We start from the raw sequence: 22487 nt of genomic DNA on the forward strand, positions 1-22487 counted from the left end.
CTGTATTTAGACAAATCAGTGCATGCTAGCACATACTTTCTCTCCAAAGTCTGTAGCCCTCAGGCATTTATAATCTTGAGCTCCCTAAAAGAGCCAAGCAATTTCAAAGTTTATTTTGTTGTTCCTGAAGGCTCTTATCCTGTTCTGGCAGGGACCTGAACCAAAAAATCAACAGTAGGGGTGCAGCTGGTGGAAACGTCTCTAGAAACCCATGTTGCTCAACCTGTTAATTTTGTGCATGAGTCTTGAAGGTGTAAATAAATAAAACCAAATGTAGGGCTGTACTGTAACCACATTTTACCGCATCTCTAGGACAGACTAGCCTTGAATCCACAGAGTGTGTCATCTAGCATATTCTTCTGGCAAGGCAGGGACAATTTTCTGTGGTTAGCAGACAATGAAAGACAAGGCTGTCCGCTGATCCCTCCTGTGTGTATGTCCCACACAGCAGTCTGTGTGTATGTTGCAGCAGTCATCTGGGCTTCAGGTATAGTGCAACCAAACCCAAAACAGCACAGAGTGGCTTACAGGAGCAGTCGGCATCCTTCCACAAGGACAAGCCAACTTGTTTTCTTTCCTGAGCATGAAGATAATTTTGCCAGGTGAATCTCAGCATCATTCTGAGACAGTCTTGCTCAAAGCTTTCCAGGAGTGTTGTGCCTTTATGCGAGGCAATGGCTGTGATCACTGTAGAGGGCCAGCTTGTCCCATGTCTTTCAAAGGTGATATTTGAGTGATCTTCAAAGGTAAGAGGTAAGATCTTCCAAACCAGAGCCCTTTACAATGTATGATATCTCAGTGCGGGTTTCTGACCAGTGTCTCACAACTTCTTCATTGCTGTTCAGCAGCAGCCTCATGCAGGCCGTGGATGCTGGCAGAGATGTGACTCATCTCCTTTGTTTGTTGCTTCTTTAAATAATGGCTTCCCGGGGACTTCCTACCCATTTTGAGGGAAGTTCAGGCCCTACCAAGTCAAAACAGTCAGGGACTTTAATGTGGGCAGGTCTTCATGACCTTCAGTTTTTCAGATGTTTAACCTTTGTCTTGAGCATTTTTATTCTGCGAATGAGCCTTTCCTGTCTGGATGAAAGCACTGAATTATGATGCCTGCCTGTCTGATTTAACTATTCTGAGTATATTTGTTTTCTTAATGCTGACCCACCTGGGTCAGTCCTTACTTGTGGAGCAAATTCTCATCATAACACCCAGACTAGAATTTAAGAAATGGAAAAAAAATGTAACAAAAGTTTGATTTTTGTTGCCATATTCATGATTTAGCCTTCCAGTTCATTACATGCACACACACAGAACAAGACTCCTTGCAAGTGTCCCTGTCTTTTCTTGAATGAAAAGCAGTGTGTATTAGGGACGTTGGCTACCATTTTCATTTTCTTCCCTTCGTCAGTCCCTCTTCTCAGGAACAAGTAGTTATATACAAAGAATGTTGGTAGACAATTAAAAAAAAACACATCCTTGATGCTTCTTGATGCTTCTGAGATCTGGTAAAGAAGACTGATGGATGGATTGCTGTGCATACAGCACTTGGAATTTGCACTTGTTTTTGTGTTCTTCTTGCTAGATACCAAACCTTGACTGAGCCTGACCATTGCAGTATCTGTAAAAATTGGATAGTAGTGTGCAAATACATTCCTCCCTTACTGAGAAAGTATCCTCCTCTTCTTAGAATAGTCCTACTAAAGTAGTGAGGGAGAAAATGAGTGAAGGAGGAAAAGAAAGATGAAGCTGCATTGGTTGGGTGGTTTTCTTTGTGCTTTTCAACTCTTTACAACTCCTGAGGTTTTTAGATCCTTCTAGAGGTGTTTCTTTTCCTCCACAAGGACATAACTACCATAGAAATATGTTCCTATCTCAGTCAGTGAGGGAAGTACACATGGAACAAAGGCTAGCTTCATGCCAGTATACAAATCAGTGAGCCGGTGCCATCATCTGCTCTGCTCTTCTGTGCCTTTTGACCAGGATGGTAACGTTGGTCAATATAATTGCTGCCCGTCATCACCTATGATAATGTAGAGAGGCCATTAATTTTCTGGGTATAAACAGGCAACTAAAGTCATCAGTGCTACCCAAAACCACAGCACAGAACAACACTGTAACAGAAGTACAACAGTGGCCAAAGAGCTTTACATGGAGCCTAGAAAAGCAAAGGCATGGACTGCAGTGGATTTCTGTTTGACTACATGTCAGAGGCAGCAGTAGGTATAAAAGTGGGAAGAGGCAACACCACGAGTGCTGCAAGCACAACTGCAAAAGCACTAGCAGTTGCTGAAGAAAAAGGAGAGAGGCTTTTGGGTAGAAAATGAGGAGAGATTTGGAGCTGTGAGGAAATAAGTTGCGTAAGCTTTTTCACTCCACTCTGTGTTTTGGGAAATGAAGCTTTGCACATTCTCTGTTAATAAACAACAGTGCTTTAGAGATAACACTCCTGGCTCCACCACACACTGTTTCTTCTAAGGAGAAATAGCTCACAATGCAGCATTGCTAACCATGAAGATCAGAAAGGGGAACACTACTTTGCCTTTTTGAAGAAGTAACCTCTCATTGAATAAAAGCATTACAGAATATATTTTTTATATTCTGGTAAAATTTGCATGTTACAATTTGCTCCTTCCAAAATGTCTTAAAGAAATTAATGTTATTCTAAAAAGCTACCATCAGTATCTGGTATTGCATCCTTGAATCCAATCTGTCCTGTCTCCCTTGTCCCTGAACTCCTTCTAAAATGAGCCTTGCAGTTCTGGGATTGTCTTCACTGTGTGTCTTTCATAATGCCATCAGAACTGCCAAAATTTAACCCTTACAGCAGGATTCTTCAACTTGTGTGCATGGTAAGCTGTGTAGCTTTATAATTCTTGGAGCACTTCATGCAGCCAGAACAAAACCAGAAAAGAAAAGAAAATCTCTCTGGTTTAGGCATGAGAAAACGTGTTGTGTGGTGTGGGTGAACATATCCAACCGCTCTGACAGATTCTGCAATGATGGTCAGCAGTCTGCAGAATCCAGCAGTCCAGTTCAGACAGCTTGACTTGACTTGCTGAAATCCATACAGAATTGTTTCTGTGACAAATTAATAAGTAGTAACACTCCTTGAGGTCTCCTGGATCCTTACAGATGTGCTCAGTGACACAATGAAACCTAGTCTGACTTCCACTGTAACTAAGGAAGGCTGTAGTGAAACCAGTGATATTAATGGAAAAAAAAAAAAAGGAGACTGAAGCTCTGAAACCCTAACAAATGCAGAGCGAAGCACTCCCAACTCTGAATTACCTGCACAAAGTTAACAGCTCCGCAAAAGCTACTGTTTAGCCAGAAATAGCAGTACAGTTTGTACATTCTCATTTTTACTATGCTCTATTTCTTGTATTTTTACCCCTTTATGTTTGTCTGGCTTCCAGCTGTACACATAGCTTCTTCTCCAAGGGAGAACGGCTAAATCCATGTAAAATGGCAAGTGCCTTGGCATAGGTGAGTTTTGAGGGCCGGAAACCCAGGATATTTGTGCACCTCACACAGTGCCCATGTTATGTGACTTGATTGAAACCACTTACTTTTTTAGCCTTTTATTTTAATTGAATCATTTTTACTGAATCTCAAATGGATTCAAGTAAAACAGCTTCACTGACTTTTCATTTATCTGAAGCATTTTATCAAACATAATCTCAAGAGAGATGGAGAAGATACGGTGGTAAAGGCAGAATTTGTTGTTTAGTTTGCATTCTTTCTTCAGAATGCTTAGCCTGCATCTTTTCCTCAGTAAAAGAAAATCAAGTTAATTGATTTTCTTTCCACTTGAATGTTTCTTATTTACTAGTGGTCCACATGGACCAGCCTGTCTCTCTCAGTATTCAGAGCTCTACCTGCTGTCCTTCGAGGCACAAATAAGCTTTTGCTCCTGCTACCTCTCCTATAAACTACATACCCATGAGAGAAACCTGGCTGCTACTCTCACCTATTCAGTCATCAGCAAACCTTTTGCTGAGTTCAGCGTGCACAGCTTGTTTATTCCTTCTGCCTGGCTTGCAGAAGTGATTTTAGGATAGATTAACCCTCAGCCAATTTCAGATATCTCGCTGCAGTGGATAAGTTGGCCACCTCATCTCTGTGGGTAACCATTACTGTCAGGTGCACGAGCATGACTCTTATGGGGCTCACTCAGAATGAGGACTTACCTACGACCCCTGAATGCAAGAAGTCACTTTTTGACTAAAATCTGGTATGTGCCTCTGCCATCTTCTTAAAAACACGGTGAGGTTGCTGAGCTGGCTGTCAGAGTCATTATTTCATAGTGCCTGCATCTTCCAGCTCACCACTACCAGAGTCACCTTCTGAATGCCTGAACACCAAGTAGAGGCCAGAGAGCTTGGAACAGCTTCAGGAATGTGCTCCAGCTGGGTGCCTAGAGGCACTGGAAGCTTTTGTGTTTTATTGAAACTGGGCCTTTGGCTCTCTGGTTCAGTGATGAAGGAATATATGAGGCTGTGCCCAGTTCCCCATGCGGTTGTGTCAGTGAGAGACATCACATTCCCCTGATGGATGGCCCTTTCTGCTCCTAGAGGCTTCCCTTCCAAAGCTGGTAGTGCCATTAGTGTGCTAATTGTTAGTCTAAATTAAGCCATCCAGTTTTGCCCAGAGTAAAACAAGGAGCAGTTTTTCTTCTGAAGTGCTCTATGCATGTGACTGCAGAGGGAAGCAGCTAGGACTGAGAACCTGGTCCATGTCACGGTCTGAATGCAGTGTCAATATATGTCATAGCCATTTTTTTTCCAGAAAAGGGTCCATGAAAGCCAGCATATGCAATGGAGGGTCCTGCTTAACATCAAATAAACATAATATTAAGAAAGGGAATGCAAATTTTGAGAGGGGTGCTTGGTTCTCAGCCACCAACTCAGCTATCAAAGCCAGGCCAGTCCTTCCTCAGGCAAAACATACCATGGTGATAGCAGGCAGGGCCCTTCTCCTGAACAACACAGAGCAGTCTTCAGGTTTTAAAAGGCCCAGACTCTCTTCTCCTTGGTCCAACAGGAGTGGAAACCGTTCCACTGTCCTCCCAAGGAAACAGAGTCAGGAGCTCTTCTGAGGCAGTGGGCATTTGCCCTCTCTACTTTGTGTGAAACAGTTCACTGCTCACCTAGCAGCAAGACTGGTGGTGGGCAAACAGTTGGGTTTCAGCTTCTGCTGTGCGCAGTGAGTGTCTTCCTGAGGTTGAATAGCTGGTGTACTCGTGGCAGTACTGAAGCAATGAGAATGTGTGAGGCACACAGCTAGACAACTAAGAGGTTGCCTTTATTGTGTATGGAAAATGCTTATTGAAACCATACCACTCTTTTTACAAGCATGTCGTAACTTGAAGTATCTGCAATGATGTTACTAATTTGTGCTTTCAAGTCTTGGTTAATAACTCCTCTAAACGTGGATGGCAGCAATACAGCACCCCTTGTTTATGAAGATTAACATCTGTGAATAATGCCTTTGAGATAGGCCATGCGTATGTGATTACATGTAGTTCATTGGTTACTGGGCACAGATTTAACTGTTTATTTTATGCTGAATAAATGAACCATTACTTTCCTTCTTTGTATTTCTGATCTTTCTCTGTGATTGTGTCTTGATCAGTGTTGAAGTCAGGACTTTTATTTTTCTTCTTTTCAGAGAAAAAGGCTTTTTTATTAGGATTCCCACAATTGACCGTGGGAAGATATCTGCCCTCCTGGAAGAGTTGTATGAGAGAAGTCCATGCCAGAGAGAGTAACCTAATGATGTTTGTTTATCCATCACTTATAGGGACTTAAAATGGAAGTTGTTTTCAATTCTCTAAAAATAAGACTTTTACTAGCTCACATTTCACTTTAGAACCCCAAACTGTGACCTGATCTGAACTTACAGGGGCTGAACAATAGTAGGGACATGGAAGCAGCAAAACGCATTTCTCCATTGTTCCAGCTGCTTTCCAACGCAACGCTAATCACCAGCACAACTCTTGCTTTTGTGAGCAGATAACAAGGCAATGAAAATGTGTGCCTCGGCCTGCCAAGAGAAGTCATCAAGTTAGAGCCCCTGATTTGTGCTGATGAGCAACGTAAGCAATTTACCCTGAGACACATATAGAGGAGGCTGCTGCTTTGGGGTTAGCACTGCTAAAAAAGAGCATCAAAAAATCTCAAAGTATCTGAGCAGAGATTAATCAATGTGAATAATACTATCTTGGATGTTGGAAGAATCCCTGGTAAGGATACTGTTTATGGTAATAACAGCAAAGAGGAGAAAAGTAAGCCACAAGTCTAAAGCATGTTCCAAGAATGTTGTCTTCTAGTTCCTAATTTTATTAAAAAGAGAGCATTTTCATTTAAATAATGATGACCTTTGTGTTGAGTAATGTTTAGTTGTAGTGCAGTCAAGTATGCTATTGCCAGTGCTGATACTTTGTACTGAGGCTTCATCCAAAGATTTATTTTTCTGTTTCATTTCTTGTAATTTTGGATGTTTTTCATTAGGTGAATGCAAGTATCAAAAATTGGGGTGAGATATTCAGGAAAAATATGGTGTTGCAAGGGTAAGTTTGATGTGGTCAGAATGTTCACATTACATGGGTTCACAATGACCACTGATTTTGCAGTGACAGCAGAGGTATAGCATTTTGTTACTGAGTGAAGTCATATATAAATATATATAAATATAAATAAAGCCTGTGTTATAGACAGCCACTATCTCCACTTCTTAAATATGAGCCCTTTTTAAGGTATCTGTAAACTTGGCCCCAAGGCCACAGCTACTTATCAAGCTCAGGCTAGATGAACAGAGCAAGCCAAACTTTTCTTGACATGTTTACAGTCCCTTGAGACAAAGATCAAAAGGGGATACAGTTGCTAGGAGCAAAACAGACTTCTCTGAGATCACCTGGCATAGCGTGGCAAAGGCTTGGTGAGAACCCCAGACCCAGAGGGTCTATGCTTTAGACTGGCTCAGGCTGGATTTAACTTCAGTTCCTTACAGTATAGTTAATACCAAAAAATGTCGTTTGGACTCCCGGTACAGTCTGTTGATATAGACTGTATTCTGGAGCAATTTCTGTATTTCTGGTGATTCAGCTCCATCCTGGAGCCATCTCTCATATAGGCCAGGTGGTCAAACTCTGGAAGGGCTTACAAATTTTTGGAGCTCAGTTGACTAGAGAGGGGACCCAAAATGTCTAGCTCTGCAGTTGCTGATATTGGTAGCTGGGTGAGAAGGATGATACTTCAACTGTTTGAAATGCCAACAATAAGCTCCTCATGAAAGACTGTATAAGAAGGGTTAAGGTAAAATCATCAGGCTTCCTTGCAGTTACCAGAATTATTTTAACAAGAAAGCTCTTCTGAACTAAGGCAGAGTTTGCTCCACAAAACAATGACATTTCACAAGGGTGAAATGTGCAACACCAGTGGCTGTTGAGTAAAGTTGCCATTAAGGGTTTTGAGCCTTGGGGTTCTGAAATGAGAATTAAACTAATTAAACTTCATATTGGCAGTCTCTTGTCTCCTTTCCATGAAAGCAAATAGCCTGTTTTTGTGCTCTGTAGCTCATTTCCTTGAATTTTTAAGTTTCACCTGTTTTATTTTTTCTTGGAGTTTCTAATTTTATTACAAGTGTTTTTCTTTTTTTTTTTTTCTTCCCTAGGGGATTGTTTATCACCATCCATGACAAAGGCCATATTGCAACAATGCTAAACTCTTGGCCTGAAGAAAATATTAAGGTATGTGGCGTGTCTTCTATGGGCTTGGAAATTCAAAGGAGTTGGGTGCAAAATGGATATTGAATGGAACTATTTGGAATTATTACAGAATTACCTATTTGAAAGGACAAGATAAAAAGTCTTCCCTGCTTCAAAGAGTTTCCAGGCTAGTGGTTGGACCTAGGAGAATCTCTCATGTGTGCATGTAGTCAAGAACATCTTTATTAAAGGCAGCAGGACCTTGGTCAAAAAAACCAGCATGCATGATAATAAATTCATACAGAATCAAGGCCTTGGTGAAGATTTGAGATATAGGTGTTGAAGAATACTGTGGCTAACTCACAACCTGTTAGATATACAAAGGTCTTTAAGATATCTCTGTAACTGACTTGCTTGTAGGATTCTTCCCAAACCCAATGAGTCATGCAGCATCCAGAACACTCCCAACTTTGCAAATAATGTTTGATATCCAGCAGCTGAAGAAATTACTGACATCCCACCTAACAAGTGATCTTGTGAAGTGTTTTTCTGTAGGGCTCAGGGCTGGGCAAGTCCCTGGCATAAAATAAAGTCAACACTTTAGAAAGGTCATGCCAATTGCCTCCTTCCATCAGTTTGAAAGTACATGTGCTTGGGAATTTCCCTGGCTATTGACAGAGGTTCAGTCTCCTATCAATAAGCTGTTTCTTCCAGGAAGAAAGTTTGGAAGCAGTGAAAATCTTCCAAGCATATTCCATTTATAATAAGAAAAAAAAAAAAAAAAAAAAAAAAAAAAGAAAGAAAGAAAGAAAGAAAGAAACTGAACATGTTTCCAGAAAAAATATTTTTTGTCTTTGGAACCATAGAGAACAAATGCAAACTAGATATTTTGTCCTTGCTCTGTCCAAAAATCTCAGTGTTTCCATTTGTTTCTGATCAGGATTGAGAGCACAACTCATTATGGCCAATAGGTATGTTTTTGCAGATGGGGAAACTGGCACAGAAAGATTAGACTGTTGTTGAAACATCGCTCTCTGGCACCCAAACCAGACCATAGGAAGGGCAGTAGTCCATGAAGGAGATTCAGACTATCTACTTTATGAATTTGCCAGACTACAAAGGTAGCTAATTACATCACTATCTGTGTTTTGGGCCGCAGGGTTCCCTATGTGTTTGTACAGAGAATACTCCATGCCTGAACTGGTAGGCATTTAAACACTCGAGATTTTCAGATAAGTAGGGAATTACCTGAACTGCATCTAAGTCCCTGGAGGGACCCAGTATTTGAACAGGCTCAGACCACATGGAACACTAGCGGCAGTAAGTGCCATTAAAGGCAGTGAAGAAACATCTGGAGATGCTGTCCCACTTTTTCCTTTGTGGTTCCTTAGAGCTTCATGGCAGTAGCATTGACTGTGGCAATGGGAAATCTAAGTTATATGTCTGAGTCCTCTGCCTGGAAGGGCTGGAATAGTTCTCTGCTGTGCTTAGCAAGCTCAGCCAAGCTCTGATGTGCCCCACCTCCACCCCTCCTATTGAAGCTGGTCTGCTCTGAAAGAATCAAAGGGACAGAAGTGGAATGAGCAAGAAGCCATTTCTGAGCATAATCATGTAGGACAGTGTTTCTTTTGTGTGTCTCTTCCAGGGTGGCTAATGAATCTATGAAGAAACATTGGATAAAATGTGGGAAGCACTTATCAGTGCCTCCCCTTGTTGGTTTTCCCTCTGGTTCATTAATTTTGCACTCTTTTCTGCACCATGGCCCAGCTAGAGCAGGAGGAATGCAGGGAATCATACAAGATATCATTGTGATAGGATGTTATCCTGGGAAATGGATTCAAACCACTTCAGAATGAGGATAATCTAGAAATGTCCTATTCCAAGACAAGTGTGCTGCCCTGCAAGCTATTGGATTGACTTCCTTCCTTCCTTCCTTCCTTCCTTCCTTCCTTCCTTCCTTCCTTCCTTCCTTCCTTCCTTCCTTCCTTCCTTCCTTCCTTCCTTCCTTCCTTCCTTCCTTCCTTCCTTCCTTCCTTCCTTCCTTCCTTCCTTCCTTCCTTCCTTCCTTCCTTCCTTCCTTCCTTCCTTCCTTCCTTCCTTCCTTTCCATAGGGTGTTCCCCTGAAAAGCACACTCACCATCTTGAGTCCCACGCAGTATTACTGCTATACAAGGATACTCGCCCTTATCTTTCTACATAGTGTTTTCTGTTGGCACACTCAAAGCAGAGTATAGGTTCATCCTCAGAAAGTTGTCCTCATGCAATCACTGCACAGAAGTGGGGATGCCAGCAGTGGCACTTAGCTTTTGGTATTGCCTCAGCAGCTTGGAGATCAGCGTAGTGCTCTGGATCACCCAGCCTATGGTCCACAGTCATCTCAGTTAACATCAGCTGCCTGAAAACCTGGTGCATAATCTCCACTTGTTAGTACTTCAGTGAACAATGAAGAGGGAGACAAGCATCTTCAAAGGGAAATGCTCCTTTCATCCCTTCCCAAAGCAGAGGGACGAGATGCACTCTGGAGGTTTCCATCTCTCCCCATCAACTATGAAAGAATCTTAGAAACTGGTTAGATGATTGACTTGAACACACACCTAAGTTTCAGCCAAAGACTTGACTACAACCATCAGGAAAATTTGTAACACAGCTGTAAGCAGAAAGCAAGTTCCTAACTGGTAAACCAGTGGTGCAGTCCGTGGGGTCTGTCCTGCCCAGACAGAGATTAACGTCATGTTTGTTGAGTTTTGATCACAAGAGCAATCAAAAACATTATTTTAATGTGCTTGTGCATCAGGTATCCACCAAAGCTTTGCTTTTTGTTGTTGTTGTTGTTGTTCTGTTTTTTAAATCCAAAGAACCACAAACAAATGTGAATCCAGTTTGCCCTCTCTGACACAGGCAGCAACGAAAATGTTGCTCCTGTATTTTTTAGTGTTACCTTGGAGATCTTTGGGACCAACAGAGAATGTAAGTGCTATGGAGAAGTTTTTAGGCTTGCCTGAAAACACTTATTTATTTGGATGAAAGGGAATCTGTGCTCCAGAGAAATATTTTGGTTCAATATAACTTAATATAAAAAAAAATACAAAAAATCTGCATAGTTAGAATTTTGATTTCTTTTCATGTAACGTGCATCAGTTTCTGGATAAACCTGTAGCAGTGCCTGTGCTTGCTGCTTTCCCTATTCCCAGTACTGCTTTCCAGTCCCAATTGCATCCAGGGTGTGGTAAAGAACTGAGTGCACACCCAAAAACAGATGGAGTACACGCAAAAAGAGACTTTCCCATCACTGACTAACACTTTGCATTGACTCAGAAAGAAAAACAAATAGGAAAACATCCCCAAATGGAGTAATTATGTGTATCACTGTCATGAATGTGAATTCCCTGTGGCAGGGCTTGTTCAGCCTCTGGCCTGATAGGTATATATAGTCATTCTAGTTTTAACAGTCTTTACATTGAATTTTCATTTACCTTTAGGAATTCTCACTCTTAATGACAAGGGACTGGCAACAGGACAACAATAAATATTCAGCGTGTAGGAGGAACATTTCAAAATAATCCTTATTACATATTGGTTGTCACTATTACTATGTACACTACAGCCCTGGAATGCATCATGCACATTACCACCATGAAACTACCGGAGTGTTTTTTTTTGCTAAAGGGCAAAATAAATGTAAAAAGCAGAATAGATGTGTGTCCTGTGTATTTTTAGTTTATCCTCAGGCTTACTCATTAACTATGTAATGTAATGTAATTCTCTTCTCCTGTTACAAACAGCGGTTTAGATTGAGGGAGAAAATAGCCTAGGGAGGTGTGTATAGTTTATGTTGAATAAAAGCATCTGATTGTTCATTGTAAATCCACAGTGCAAAAGTTTAAGTCCTTCCATGTCTCCTCCCTTTAATCATCTGAAGTATGCAGGGAAAGGACACCAAAAGAAACCAATGTGCTTCTCCCTGAAATAGAAAAGTCCATAAGGAGAGTTACTCCATTCCTAAACAAGGCAATGCTGATTCATCCCAACTCTAAACACATCTTTATTATCCACACCCAAAAAGGAAGCACATCTGTTGAGATAGCTGCTGATCCCCCATTCTTATTTCTTACTAAAGCACATGCATGTGTCTTCAGTTTGACATTAACATTGCTCATTAGCAAATAAAAAACTTCTCTGCATCTTCTTCTTTGACACCCAGGCTAGACTGTGCACTAGAGTTGCCCACAGTCTATTTGATGTGAGTGCCCTGTTCTTTGAAGTGCTAGGACAGTGATGGAAGTGGAAGTTTGTTGTGGTCTTTGCAGCTTTTCTCCCACAGAGGGACTGGACTCCAGTATTTTCCTGCTCTTACTGCATTTCAGAACTGCCCAAATAAGTGCTTCACCATGGGGACAAAGCTGACAATTACAGTAGTTAACCTAAAATTTGTGAAGCTAAGTGAAATCTGCTTGGTCATTTGCCTGCTAAGGTCCAAGTGCTGTACAGGGTGGGTTGAACAGCTCACCTTTGGGATTCTAATTTGGACATCTTTAAACATGCTTTTTTTTTTTTTTTTTTTCCCTTCTTGTCAAAAAGAAATGATACAGTAATGAGAATAACAGAAGGCTATGGGACGGAGGAACACTTTTGTACAGGGCTCTTTTTCCAGAAAAAAAAAAAAAAAAAGAAAAGGAGAGGCTGTCAAGGCCAGATCTGTTTTGTGCAGCTCCTGGTTGTACAGGTGAGGATGCAGAAAGAGCTGTGCTGGGTGGGTTCTGCTACACGTGGTTTGAAGTGCTGGCAAGCAGAGATGCTGCTCTCCCACACTGAGAGAAGCAACCCGTCAGCCACATTGCCTCCACTCCAAAATGACCAGCCCTTTGTCACTGACAGCCAATTTATGTGGTGTCACGTAGAAGGAACAAATATCCACTGCACAATACAACTGCAAAATGGCATTTGCATGAAGACAGTAGAAGTATTTTTGTTGACCAAGCCCTGACAACACCATACACCACTCTCTTTTCATCCTCCTAGGCTATCGTGGTGACAGATGGAGAGAGGATTCTCGGTTTAGGAGATCTAGGAAGCTATGGCATGGGTATCCCAGTGGGAAAGCTTGCTTTGTACACAGCTTGTGGTGGAGTTCACCCACAACAGTGTCTCCCTGTCCTGCTGGATGTTGGTACAGACAACGAGGTAAGACTTACAGTTTTTCGTAAATATGACAGGGGGGAGAAGGAATTGAGATTAATACTTAACTGAGGCCAGTTCCCTAAATGTGAAAACAGAGCCAGAGACATCCAAGATGAGATGATGGCTAGACAAAGCACTGCAGGGAAGTGACCAGGTTGCATTCCTGTTTGATACTCGAGACACTTTTACGGGGAACTGCAATGAACGCTGAATAGTCTTATGGTCCCCTGGTGAGAAGAGGGTTGCCAGTTGGAACTGAAAGATCAGCTCCATCTTTCAGTATGGCAATGTGAGTTAAAAGATTTCGGAGAGGAAGATCAAGATTTATTCTTGTGGTAATTGTGAGAAAATAGACAGATACCCTTGTCTGCATAGAGATGACTATATGCCAGAAAATAGAGAATCCCTGCTGGGTGGTTTGAGAATGATTAATTTCAGTGTTTTGTCAGATTGCACTCTTTACTACACATGATAACCAGACAGGAGGACTCCATCTGTTTGCAGATTTTTGCCTTATGACTCTGGCTCAGAAAGGCTGAAGTGCAACATCTTAGCAATGCCAGAATGGACATCTGGGAGGATGTATTTTTTAAAAGTGAATATCCTATAGTTATTTGTGATGGCCAGGCTTTGTCCATTGATGTAAAATGTGCTTATGCCTCACTTGACCCCAAGTAAACCAAACATATGTTTCTTGAGAGAAATAAAAAATCGGGGGGGGGTAAAAGCTTTAAGCTTGTGTATGAAGACAGATGTTAGCATGAGTGCCTGGTGTTTTCAGATAAGCCTGTGTTTGCTGGAAAGCTAGATTTTATGTACATCTTTAACTCGAGCCCCATGTGTCTCTCACTGGGCATTGTATAGAAAGAAAGAAAAATCAGTGACCATAGATGACATCTAGGATGAGATTCCCAGTTACCTTTTCGGTCCGTGGACCCAAATCTGTTTTATTGCTCTGATATAGTGACCTGTCAGAGACTGATGGAATACAGGGTGTACCCATCTCAGCCTGATCCATAGTCTTTCCTGAAGAGTTGGATCTCAGAGTTTGGACCTTCTGAGGCTACAGAAGGAAATATCTTTTTGGAATTTCCAGTCAATAGTGCATTGTACTTCAGCTTAACTCTTTAGAATCGTGGAATGATAGAATCAGTCAGGTTGGGAAAGACCTCTAAGATCTAGTCCAGCCTTTAACCTAGTACCAACGTCCACCACTAAACCGTGTTACTAAGCTCTAATCTACACCTTTCCTGAAGACTTCCAGGGATGGTGACTCAGCCACTTCCCTGGGCAGCCTGTTCCAATGCCACACAACCCTTTCAGTAAAGAAATTTCTCCAAATATCCAAACCAAACCACCCCAGTGCAACTTCAGGCCATTTCCCCTCAGCTTATTGCATGGTGTGTGGGAGAAGAGCCCAATCCCCATCTCTCTACAACCTGCTTTAAGGTAACTGTAAAGTACAGTAAGGTCTCCCCTGAGCCTTCACTTCTCCAGGCTAAACAATCCCACCTCCCTCAGCCACTCCTCAAGAGTTGTTCTCTAGACCCCTCACCAGCTTTGTTGCCCTTCTTTGGACACACTCCAGTATCTCAATGTCCTTCTTGTAGTGGTGGGCACCAAGCTGAACACAGTGTTCAAGGTGTGGATCACCAGAGCTGAATACAGAAGGACAATCACCTCCCTGTCCTCCTGGCCATGCTGTTTCTGATACAAGCCAGGATGCTGTCAGCCTTCTTGCCCACCTGAGCACACCACTGCTTCATACTCATCCAGCTATCAACCACTACCACCAGGTCATTTCCCAACAGGCAGCTTTCCAGCCACTCTTCCCTCAGCCTGTGGCACTGCATGGTGTTGTTGTGCCCCAAGGGAAGGATCCAGCACTTTGCCTTCTTGAACCTCATACTGTCAGCCTCAGCCCATCAGTCCAACCTATCCAGATCCCTCTGCAGAGCTCTCCTACCCTTGAGCAGATCAACACTGGCACCTAACTTGGTGTTGTCTGCAAACTTACCAAGATCAATGTCTTCATCTCTTCCTCCTCCTCCATGCTGGTCTGCTTCACCAACTGCTGGTATGCTCTAAGCCTCCCAGCTGGAGCTCCTGGGTGTAAGACCTGGGTGTAAGTTCTTCCCCACCCATGGGAAGCTTCTGACCATGCATAACCATCTGTTTCTATTACAGCATCTGGGGAGGGACCACTGAAAACCAAAGTGGCACCACCAATTTCTTAGACATCTCCAAAAGTCAATTATTTTCAGAGAAAGAGACTCCCAGAATCAGTCTCTGAGGCTTGGGCACTTTGATTCTGCCCAAGGTTATGTGCATCTTGTGACCAGGAACATCTCTGTGGAAGTATTTTTCACAGTTGGGATTGCAATGTAGAAGTTGCTGTTTTCCAGCAATGTAAGCAATGTATTTACTCACAATACAAGTAATTTGTTTATTTGTTTAACGACTTTCTCATGTGCATACACCCAGCCTAACCCAACCCTCAGCACATCTTAGCAACACTCTGCCCCATGAATAAACTCATTTATCAGCGTAGAAATTGGCATCTCCTGTAGGCATTCATCCTGTTCATCTCTGCCTGTTAATACAGGGTGAGCCTAGGGTGACTGTCTTGCTAACACAGGCATCTCAGGTAGAATGGAGTAACACATATTGCATTTTTAGCAACAGCTTGTCTTTCTGACAGTCCATAACAATTTGTAGGCTCTTTCAGCAAATCAGTCTTTTCAAAGCTTGGCATTTCTCACCTTGCCTAAGAGACTCTCTTGTACTCCATGAACAGGCCCATGGCACCAAAGGAACAGTCAGCAACGTGATGCTAACAGTCTGCTTGTTTCATGGCCCTGAAGAGTTAAACTATCACACTCAGAGGAAAACCTCTTTCATATTTCCTTCTAAAGCAAAACAGCTGTGGCTGTAAAAACAGATCTAAGTTTAGCCCACCTGCCAATATTTGGGGCCCGTACAGCTTCAGGACAATAGGTTTGTGATGGCTCATCCCCTTCTCATATTGATGATTCAGTTCCTGAAATCAGAAGGGAAAATGAGCTGTTTTGCAACTGACAAACCTAGGTGTTGGCCCACCTGTCTCCTGCCACTGTTTGTCCTGTGATTTTTCCCAAAATACGCGCAGTTTCCATGCTGAGCCAGTCCTGTTTAGTTGGCTTAGGGGTCCTGACTTACCACCTGGTGAGCTGGCTGGAGGAGCGGCCTGGTTTTATATTCACGGCAGGCACTGAAAAATAAACTTATCTGGTATGAAAATACCCTTTCCTGACTGACACCTGCAGATAGCTGGAGCTGAGTGCTAGCTAGGTGAAAGGCTGAGGAGCATCTGATCGCAGGTTCTTGTCAGCTCTGGGCTAGCACCCAGAGGCCTATGTGACACTTGTTATTTCAGGTTACTTCAGGCAATCTTAATTTCTCAAAGTTCTGTTTATGGCCAGCACCTTTCCTGGTAACCTTCAGTGCAAAATCAAGTGCTGACTGAACAGTGAACAGCCCCACACAAGATCAGCTTTGTTCAGTGGGAATGAGACACCTCAGCAGGGAGTCCTGGTAGTGCTGTTTTGGGGATGCAGAGCCTCATTTCCTACTGCAGTCAAGAAGCATTAAATGCCTCTGACTTTATTTCCACAAAACGATAGTCCACAGCGCACCTTACTTCTTACAGAAACACTTTCTGCTCAGGAGAATCGAAGTGAGCTTGCCTTCACTGCAAAGTGAGTAAAATTAATATGACTGCAACAGGCAAAATTTTTGGGTAGGCTGGCACATAAATCTCCATCCAGCCATGGAAGAGACGCTGTCAACAGAATTGCTTTGTGTCCTAGGCTCTCCTGAGTGATCCACTCTATATTGGACTGAAACACAAGAGGGTTCGTGGGAAACAATACGACGAACTGATTGATGAGTTTATGCAGGCAGTTACCAACAAGTAAGTGGGATTATATACATGGCTTCTCTGAGCTGCTTCCATTTAAGAACAAATGTTGCAACTCTTGAAATAAACATTAGTGTAATTGATTGTACAAGCAAAGAAAGGTCATTTAAATGCAAGTCTCCTGGGTGGTCTACAAATGACTCTTTGTGCTTGAGCACTCTGTGTCAAAATTATTTATGTCTTTGGAGAACTGAAATGGGACTGACTATTTATAACCATTTCCTGTCCATATAGGCCAGAGGTGTCAAACATACGCCCTGTGGGCTGTATCTGGTCTCCATCATGCATTTATGAGACTCATTCAGCACAGGCAGAATCTAAACTTTGTTTATATTTTGTACAGGAAGTTTCTAGCTCTCACCATTGTGAAGGAAATCTTCTAATTGGAAATGTCGTGTTACTCCCTGTGATGATGTCTGCGTGAGCCTACAGACAGCCTGTCTATCACTTAGCAAAAATAGCAGCTTCCCTGCTGGCATTTAAGTCTGTGGAGTGAGGAGGCCAGGTTTATAAGCACTGTCTTTTGAATGCTGAGACAGACTGAATGCATGTTTCCTCTTACTGACTAGCAGGGATATGGGGTTTCTGCTGTAGCAGGGAAAGATGTGGAAAGAACAGAGCTACACCTCAATGCTGTGTGTGCACCTCTTGCACGGCATTGATTTCCTCCTTTGGGAAAAATGAAAATACATTAAAATCTGTATGACTTTCTGGAGGGATTTCCATAAGAATGAAGGTGGGAACAACTCTTTAAACAGAAAATAATAACGACCAGAAGACCCATAGCCCCTGAGCAGCCTCTGCCTTCCTAAAGCAGCAGATGACAAGATGACACTGATGAGGAGTGGCAGAGAGCAGAGCCTGCACCTGATTCATGGGCTGCTGCACATCCTTATATTGTAGGGTCTTGTCTTGCAAGCTGAAGGAGATGCATTTGATCTTTACTTGTGTCTCCAGCCAGCTACACGCGTGTGTTCCTGCATAAATGGAAGGGAGTGGGTGGCACATGTTTCATCCGCACTGAGGCCATCATGTCTCCCTTGAGGTAGGAGACACAATGTCCAGTGTCTAATGACAGCACCTTCCTGTCCACTGAGAAGCATATAATATACACATACAATCCAACTGCCTAGCTGTCTGTGCATGGAAGGATGTAGGAAACAAGAGGCTGTAATGCTGAGGATGATTGAATCACAGCTGATGAACCAAGTTTGAGAGTTTGTCATGGAGAATTTCAGCATCTGTTGATGTGGTAGCTCCAGACAGCATTGTGCAGCACACTGCATGTGCAATGCTGCTGTTAGGACAGCAATCTCTCCTTCGCTGCTCAACAGCATGATGTAGACATGTCCCATATAACAGCAGGCTAGTACATCAGCCTTTCCAGCTGCAGGTGCCCCATACTGTGCAAAGACAGTCCCAATTGACCCCTGCTGTAGCTCCTATATCTGTGAGAATAAACACAGCAACACTGCTCTGCCTGTTGGGTTCAGAATACCTAAGGATGACTGCATAGGAGAGAATTTTGTGCATGTAATCCAGTTTGCCCTTCTTTGTATTTGATAAGAAAGCTTGACTTAAATGTCAGTTCATTGCAATGTAGTTTTACATTAGAAACTTGTGGGGTATTCAGGCGGAAAAAATCTTGGAGGCTAGAAAACTGGTAAAACACAGTTGAGAAATTACAGGAGGCTCTAGAAGTAGAAAAGATTTAAGAGTTGTCAAAATTGATTTGTGTTTCTTTTTTTTTTTTTTCTTTTTTTTTTCTTTTCCTGTTTTGATTGTAATCACTAATTAAAATTAAGCCACCAAGGAAACTGTGCCATTTCCTTCTGGCCAGGAGACCACAGGGGTATTGCAGTGTCATTGCTGATGATGGAATGGGAATGATGGAACAAATACCCAGCTTGTGGTCTCAGCCAGCAGAAATATGGCTCTGAGATTTACACTTGCGATTTTAAATGCTAAGTTGGTTGCACCTACTTCTCCAGTGATGTCAGTGAGAGGGCCAGAAAGACAATTTGCCTTTTCTGTGCTTGCTGCTAGAGAAGAGGGGTTGGCTGTTACTTTCCTGTGTTTAGTTTACAAGAACTAATCTTCACATTGAAAGGAGAAGACACTCACCCATGAAACAATGAGCTCCTATCTTTTGAGAAGGCTATGTCATATCTAATCCTTTTCTCTGGGTACTGAGAATCAAGTTTCTGGGGTCGCTATACCAACCTTTCTGTTTCTCTCAGCTGGAATGAATTGTTTGAACACAGCAAGACCCAAAAAGTTATCTACAAAGTGGGGCTGGGAAATTCCACTTTGCACCTCTCCATTCACATCTGTAAAGTATTTGGAGATGCTCATGTGAAAGGAGACATTAACCTATACTATCATCTTGACTGCCATCATACTTTAAAGCATTGTTGGAGTGTGATCTCTTGTGAGCTCTGGGCTGATGAATATTACTGCTATCAGCCTGCTATCAGCCAACATATCTGAAACAGATTCATTTGGACTCAAGTTTCCGCTGGAATGACTGGATGCAACCCAGTAGGAGCTCTCACTTTTGTTACAAAAGGGAGGAGAAATTGCTTGGAAGGGCAAAAATGTGTTTCTGTATTGTAGCATGGTTCCATGTGTGAGCCTTCTCTTCTCCAGGCTGAACAACCCCAACTCCCTCAGCCTGTCTTCACAGGAGAGGTGCTCCAGCCCTCTGATCATCCTTGTGGACCTGTTCTAACAGACCCACATCCTTCTTGTGCTGGACGCAGCACTCCAAGTAAGGCCTCACAAGGGCAGAGCAGAGGGGGACAATCCCCTCCCTCCCCTGCTGGCTACCCCTCTGTAAATGCAGCCCAGGATGCAGTTGGCCTGCTGGGCTGCAAGCACCCACTGCTGGCTCATGTGGAGCTTTTCATCCACCAGAAGTCCTTCTCTGCAGGGCTGCTCTCAATGAGTTCTTCTCCCAGACTTTGCTCATGTCTGGGATTTCCATAACAAGGCTCCGGGGTGACCTTACAGCAGCTTGCCAGTACCTAAAGGGGGCTACAGGACAGCTGGGGAGGGACTCTTTGTCAGGGGGTGTAGTGATAGGGTAAGGGGCAATGGCTTTAACCTAAAAGAGGGGAGATTCAGATTAGAGGTTAGGAAGGTGGTGAGGCAGTGGGATAGGTTGCCCGGAGAACCCGTGGATGCCCCATCCCTGGAGGTGTTCAAGGCCAGGCTGGATGGGGCTTTGAGCAAGTGGTGTGGTGGGAGGTGTGAGTTGGAACCAAATGATCTTGAAGGTCCCTTCCAACTCAAGCTATTCTGTGATGATTCTGTGATGATGATGAAACCTGCGAGCATAAACTGCTGTGGTCTTTGGTCTGCTCTGATTTCACATGTAAGTCTATGTCACACACAAATTCAGTTATTTGGGAATTCAATCATATCTTTCCTTCTTCTCTTTTGGATTACCACAAATCTCTTGCAGTTTGGAGGGTTCCTTTTCAGCTTGATGTTCACGCAGAGATTCTGACTATTTCCTGAGGACACTTCAAATTCTCGTGGAAACCATTTATCAGTTCCTTTGCATGAGCACTTCCCACCCTGCCAAATCACTGCTGGCTCAAGGGACATTTGTCACTGAAGTGGAATGTGTCTGAGCCCACAAGAATGACAGGGGATTGAAGAGTTACTGTTCTAATGGAATAATAATATTAAGCAGATGTCGAATTTCTATAGCTGGAGACTCCTACAGTCAGAAGAAGTGTCTTCTGGTCTCGTAATAGCCACCTAATAATGAAACAAGGAGAGCATCAGAGACTTCAGAATTAGTGCTTACAGTATGTTGAAATAAAGTGTGGCTTCTGGGCAGTTTTAGAAATAAAAGCCCTTCCTGAAGCACATGGATAAATTTCTGCATTTTCATGGTGCCTAAATCTCCATTCATTACTCTTTCACCTAAAATGCATAAAATGACTGAGCTTTCTAATAAGGGCTCCAAATTGTGCTCCTCTTGAGAGGCAACCACATGCAAAATTTGGCCCATTGAACCTAGCCCATGACTGAATGAAACAGACTGACAAATTGCTGTTTTCTCACAATGAGTAATAGGGCTTGTATGGGAAAATACACTACTTCTGTTTTCCTTCTCCTCAGTTACCATGGTAAAAGGTAAGTCAGTCTCATTCTTGAACTGGTACATTTTTTCCGTCTGGAATAATATTCATGTAATGTGTACAAGGATCATATCAGAGTAACCCACAGAATTTCTGGGGAATGCATATATGAGCAAATTAAGGTTGAAATGAAAATGCCATGAGAGTTGCTGCTGTGCTGGGACGTACTCTCTGTGCTCTGCAGAGCTTCTGCCCAGCCTCTCCAGTAACAGTGTTCTTTAATCCTCAGACTCTCTTTCAAAGCAAACTACTACTGGAGATTTCTTTACTTCTTCTCTTTTTCTCCTTAACTGATGTGGGAACTGGTATAGACCAATTCCTTCTCTGATGTAAGACTTTCTGCCTTACACCAGTCACTGCTTCTGTAGTCTCATCATACAGGAACAGTGCAGCTTGCTGGCTCCAAGCAGCCAGAGGTGACGATGGACATCCCCAGGCTCCAGCCTCAATTTTGAGTGCTGGCCCCCGTGTCTCGCTGACAGATGCTGAGCACGCAGCCTGAGGCTGCGAGAGGCACTTCCACTCTTCAGCAAACCATGGTGCAGAAGCCTCATTAAACTGTCATAACTTCACTCCCGTTTCCTTTCCCATCAGCACTTATTAACAGGGTGACTGGGGAGACAGAAACACTCTCTTTTATCAGCCTCTGCCATATGGCAAAGCACAGAAGACATGAGATCAAGTGTTCAGCTTCTCAAAATGGGAGAAGAAGGAGAGAAAATAGCTCTGCTGACTTTGTTTTTCCGTGTTTGTCCTATACCTGATCTCTCTTTGTCCAGTCCCTTCCCAGTACTTTTACCCACACACATACTGAGTCAGGTCAACGTGCTTTCCAACAAGCAAAGCTTGCTCCACACAGGCCACCTCTGTTTCAGCAGTTCTCCAGTGAGACTTGGATCACAAATTCACCAGCATCTTTCAGAAACAAAATCACCACTACCTGTTCACCCGTGTTGTTTATTCAGGTGCTGGTCATGAAAGACAAGGCACCACTGGCCTTCACAAAGCCCTTGTGTAATATTGGTGACACCTAAAGCCCCTCAGCATCTGTGTGTCTGCTAGGAGACCTGCACGCTGTCACCAGCGCCTTGGAAGAGCTGATGGTGTAGAGCAACTCCAGACTTCATGGAGGAAGTGGATACTCTCCTTGTCCATCTGTCTCCTTGTCCATCTGGCCAGGGAAACTCTGCCAGCATGCAGAAGGGAGAGGTGATGGTGATGGGAAGAGCCAACCCTGTTGTCCTGCCTTGGTGTGGGATGAACTCATCAGCCAGCTTCTGTGATCTGCCTATGGCCAAAATAAAATACTTAGATTTTATTAGCTTGGTTTTCTGCTGCTGAGAAACAGTTGAGTTCCAAACATGCTGCTGTAGGAACCTTGCTGTAACAGACTTTAACAACTTGCCTGCAAATCCTTTGGGATAATGCAGTTACAGACGTTGAAAAGCTCTCTGCCCTGGGCGTTCTGTCTGTGATTTTTCACCTAAGCCAG

General features: G+C 43.0%; 1 protein-coding gene across 1 annotated transcript in view; it reads left to right on the forward strand.

Annotated features, from left to right (window-relative positions):
* ME3 (malic enzyme 3) overlaps positions 1-22487 on the forward strand; it is a 124269-nt gene that overhangs the window by 77723 nt on the left and 24059 nt on the right. The window contains exons 4-6 of the mRNA XM_032206382.1: positions 7672-7747; positions 12725-12886; positions 16732-16835. Of these exons, the coding sequence (XP_032062273.1) occupies positions 7672-7747; positions 12725-12886; positions 16732-16835 (342 nt within the window). The remainder of the gene's footprint in view (positions 1-7671; positions 7748-12724; positions 12887-16731; positions 16836-22487) is intronic.

This window comes from Aythya fuligula, chromosome 1, assembly GCF_009819795.1.
Source record: "Aythya fuligula isolate bAytFul2 chromosome 1, bAytFul2.pri, whole genome shotgun sequence".
Classification (NCBI taxonomy): Eukaryota; Metazoa; Chordata; class Aves; order Anseriformes; family Anatidae; genus Aythya; species Aythya fuligula.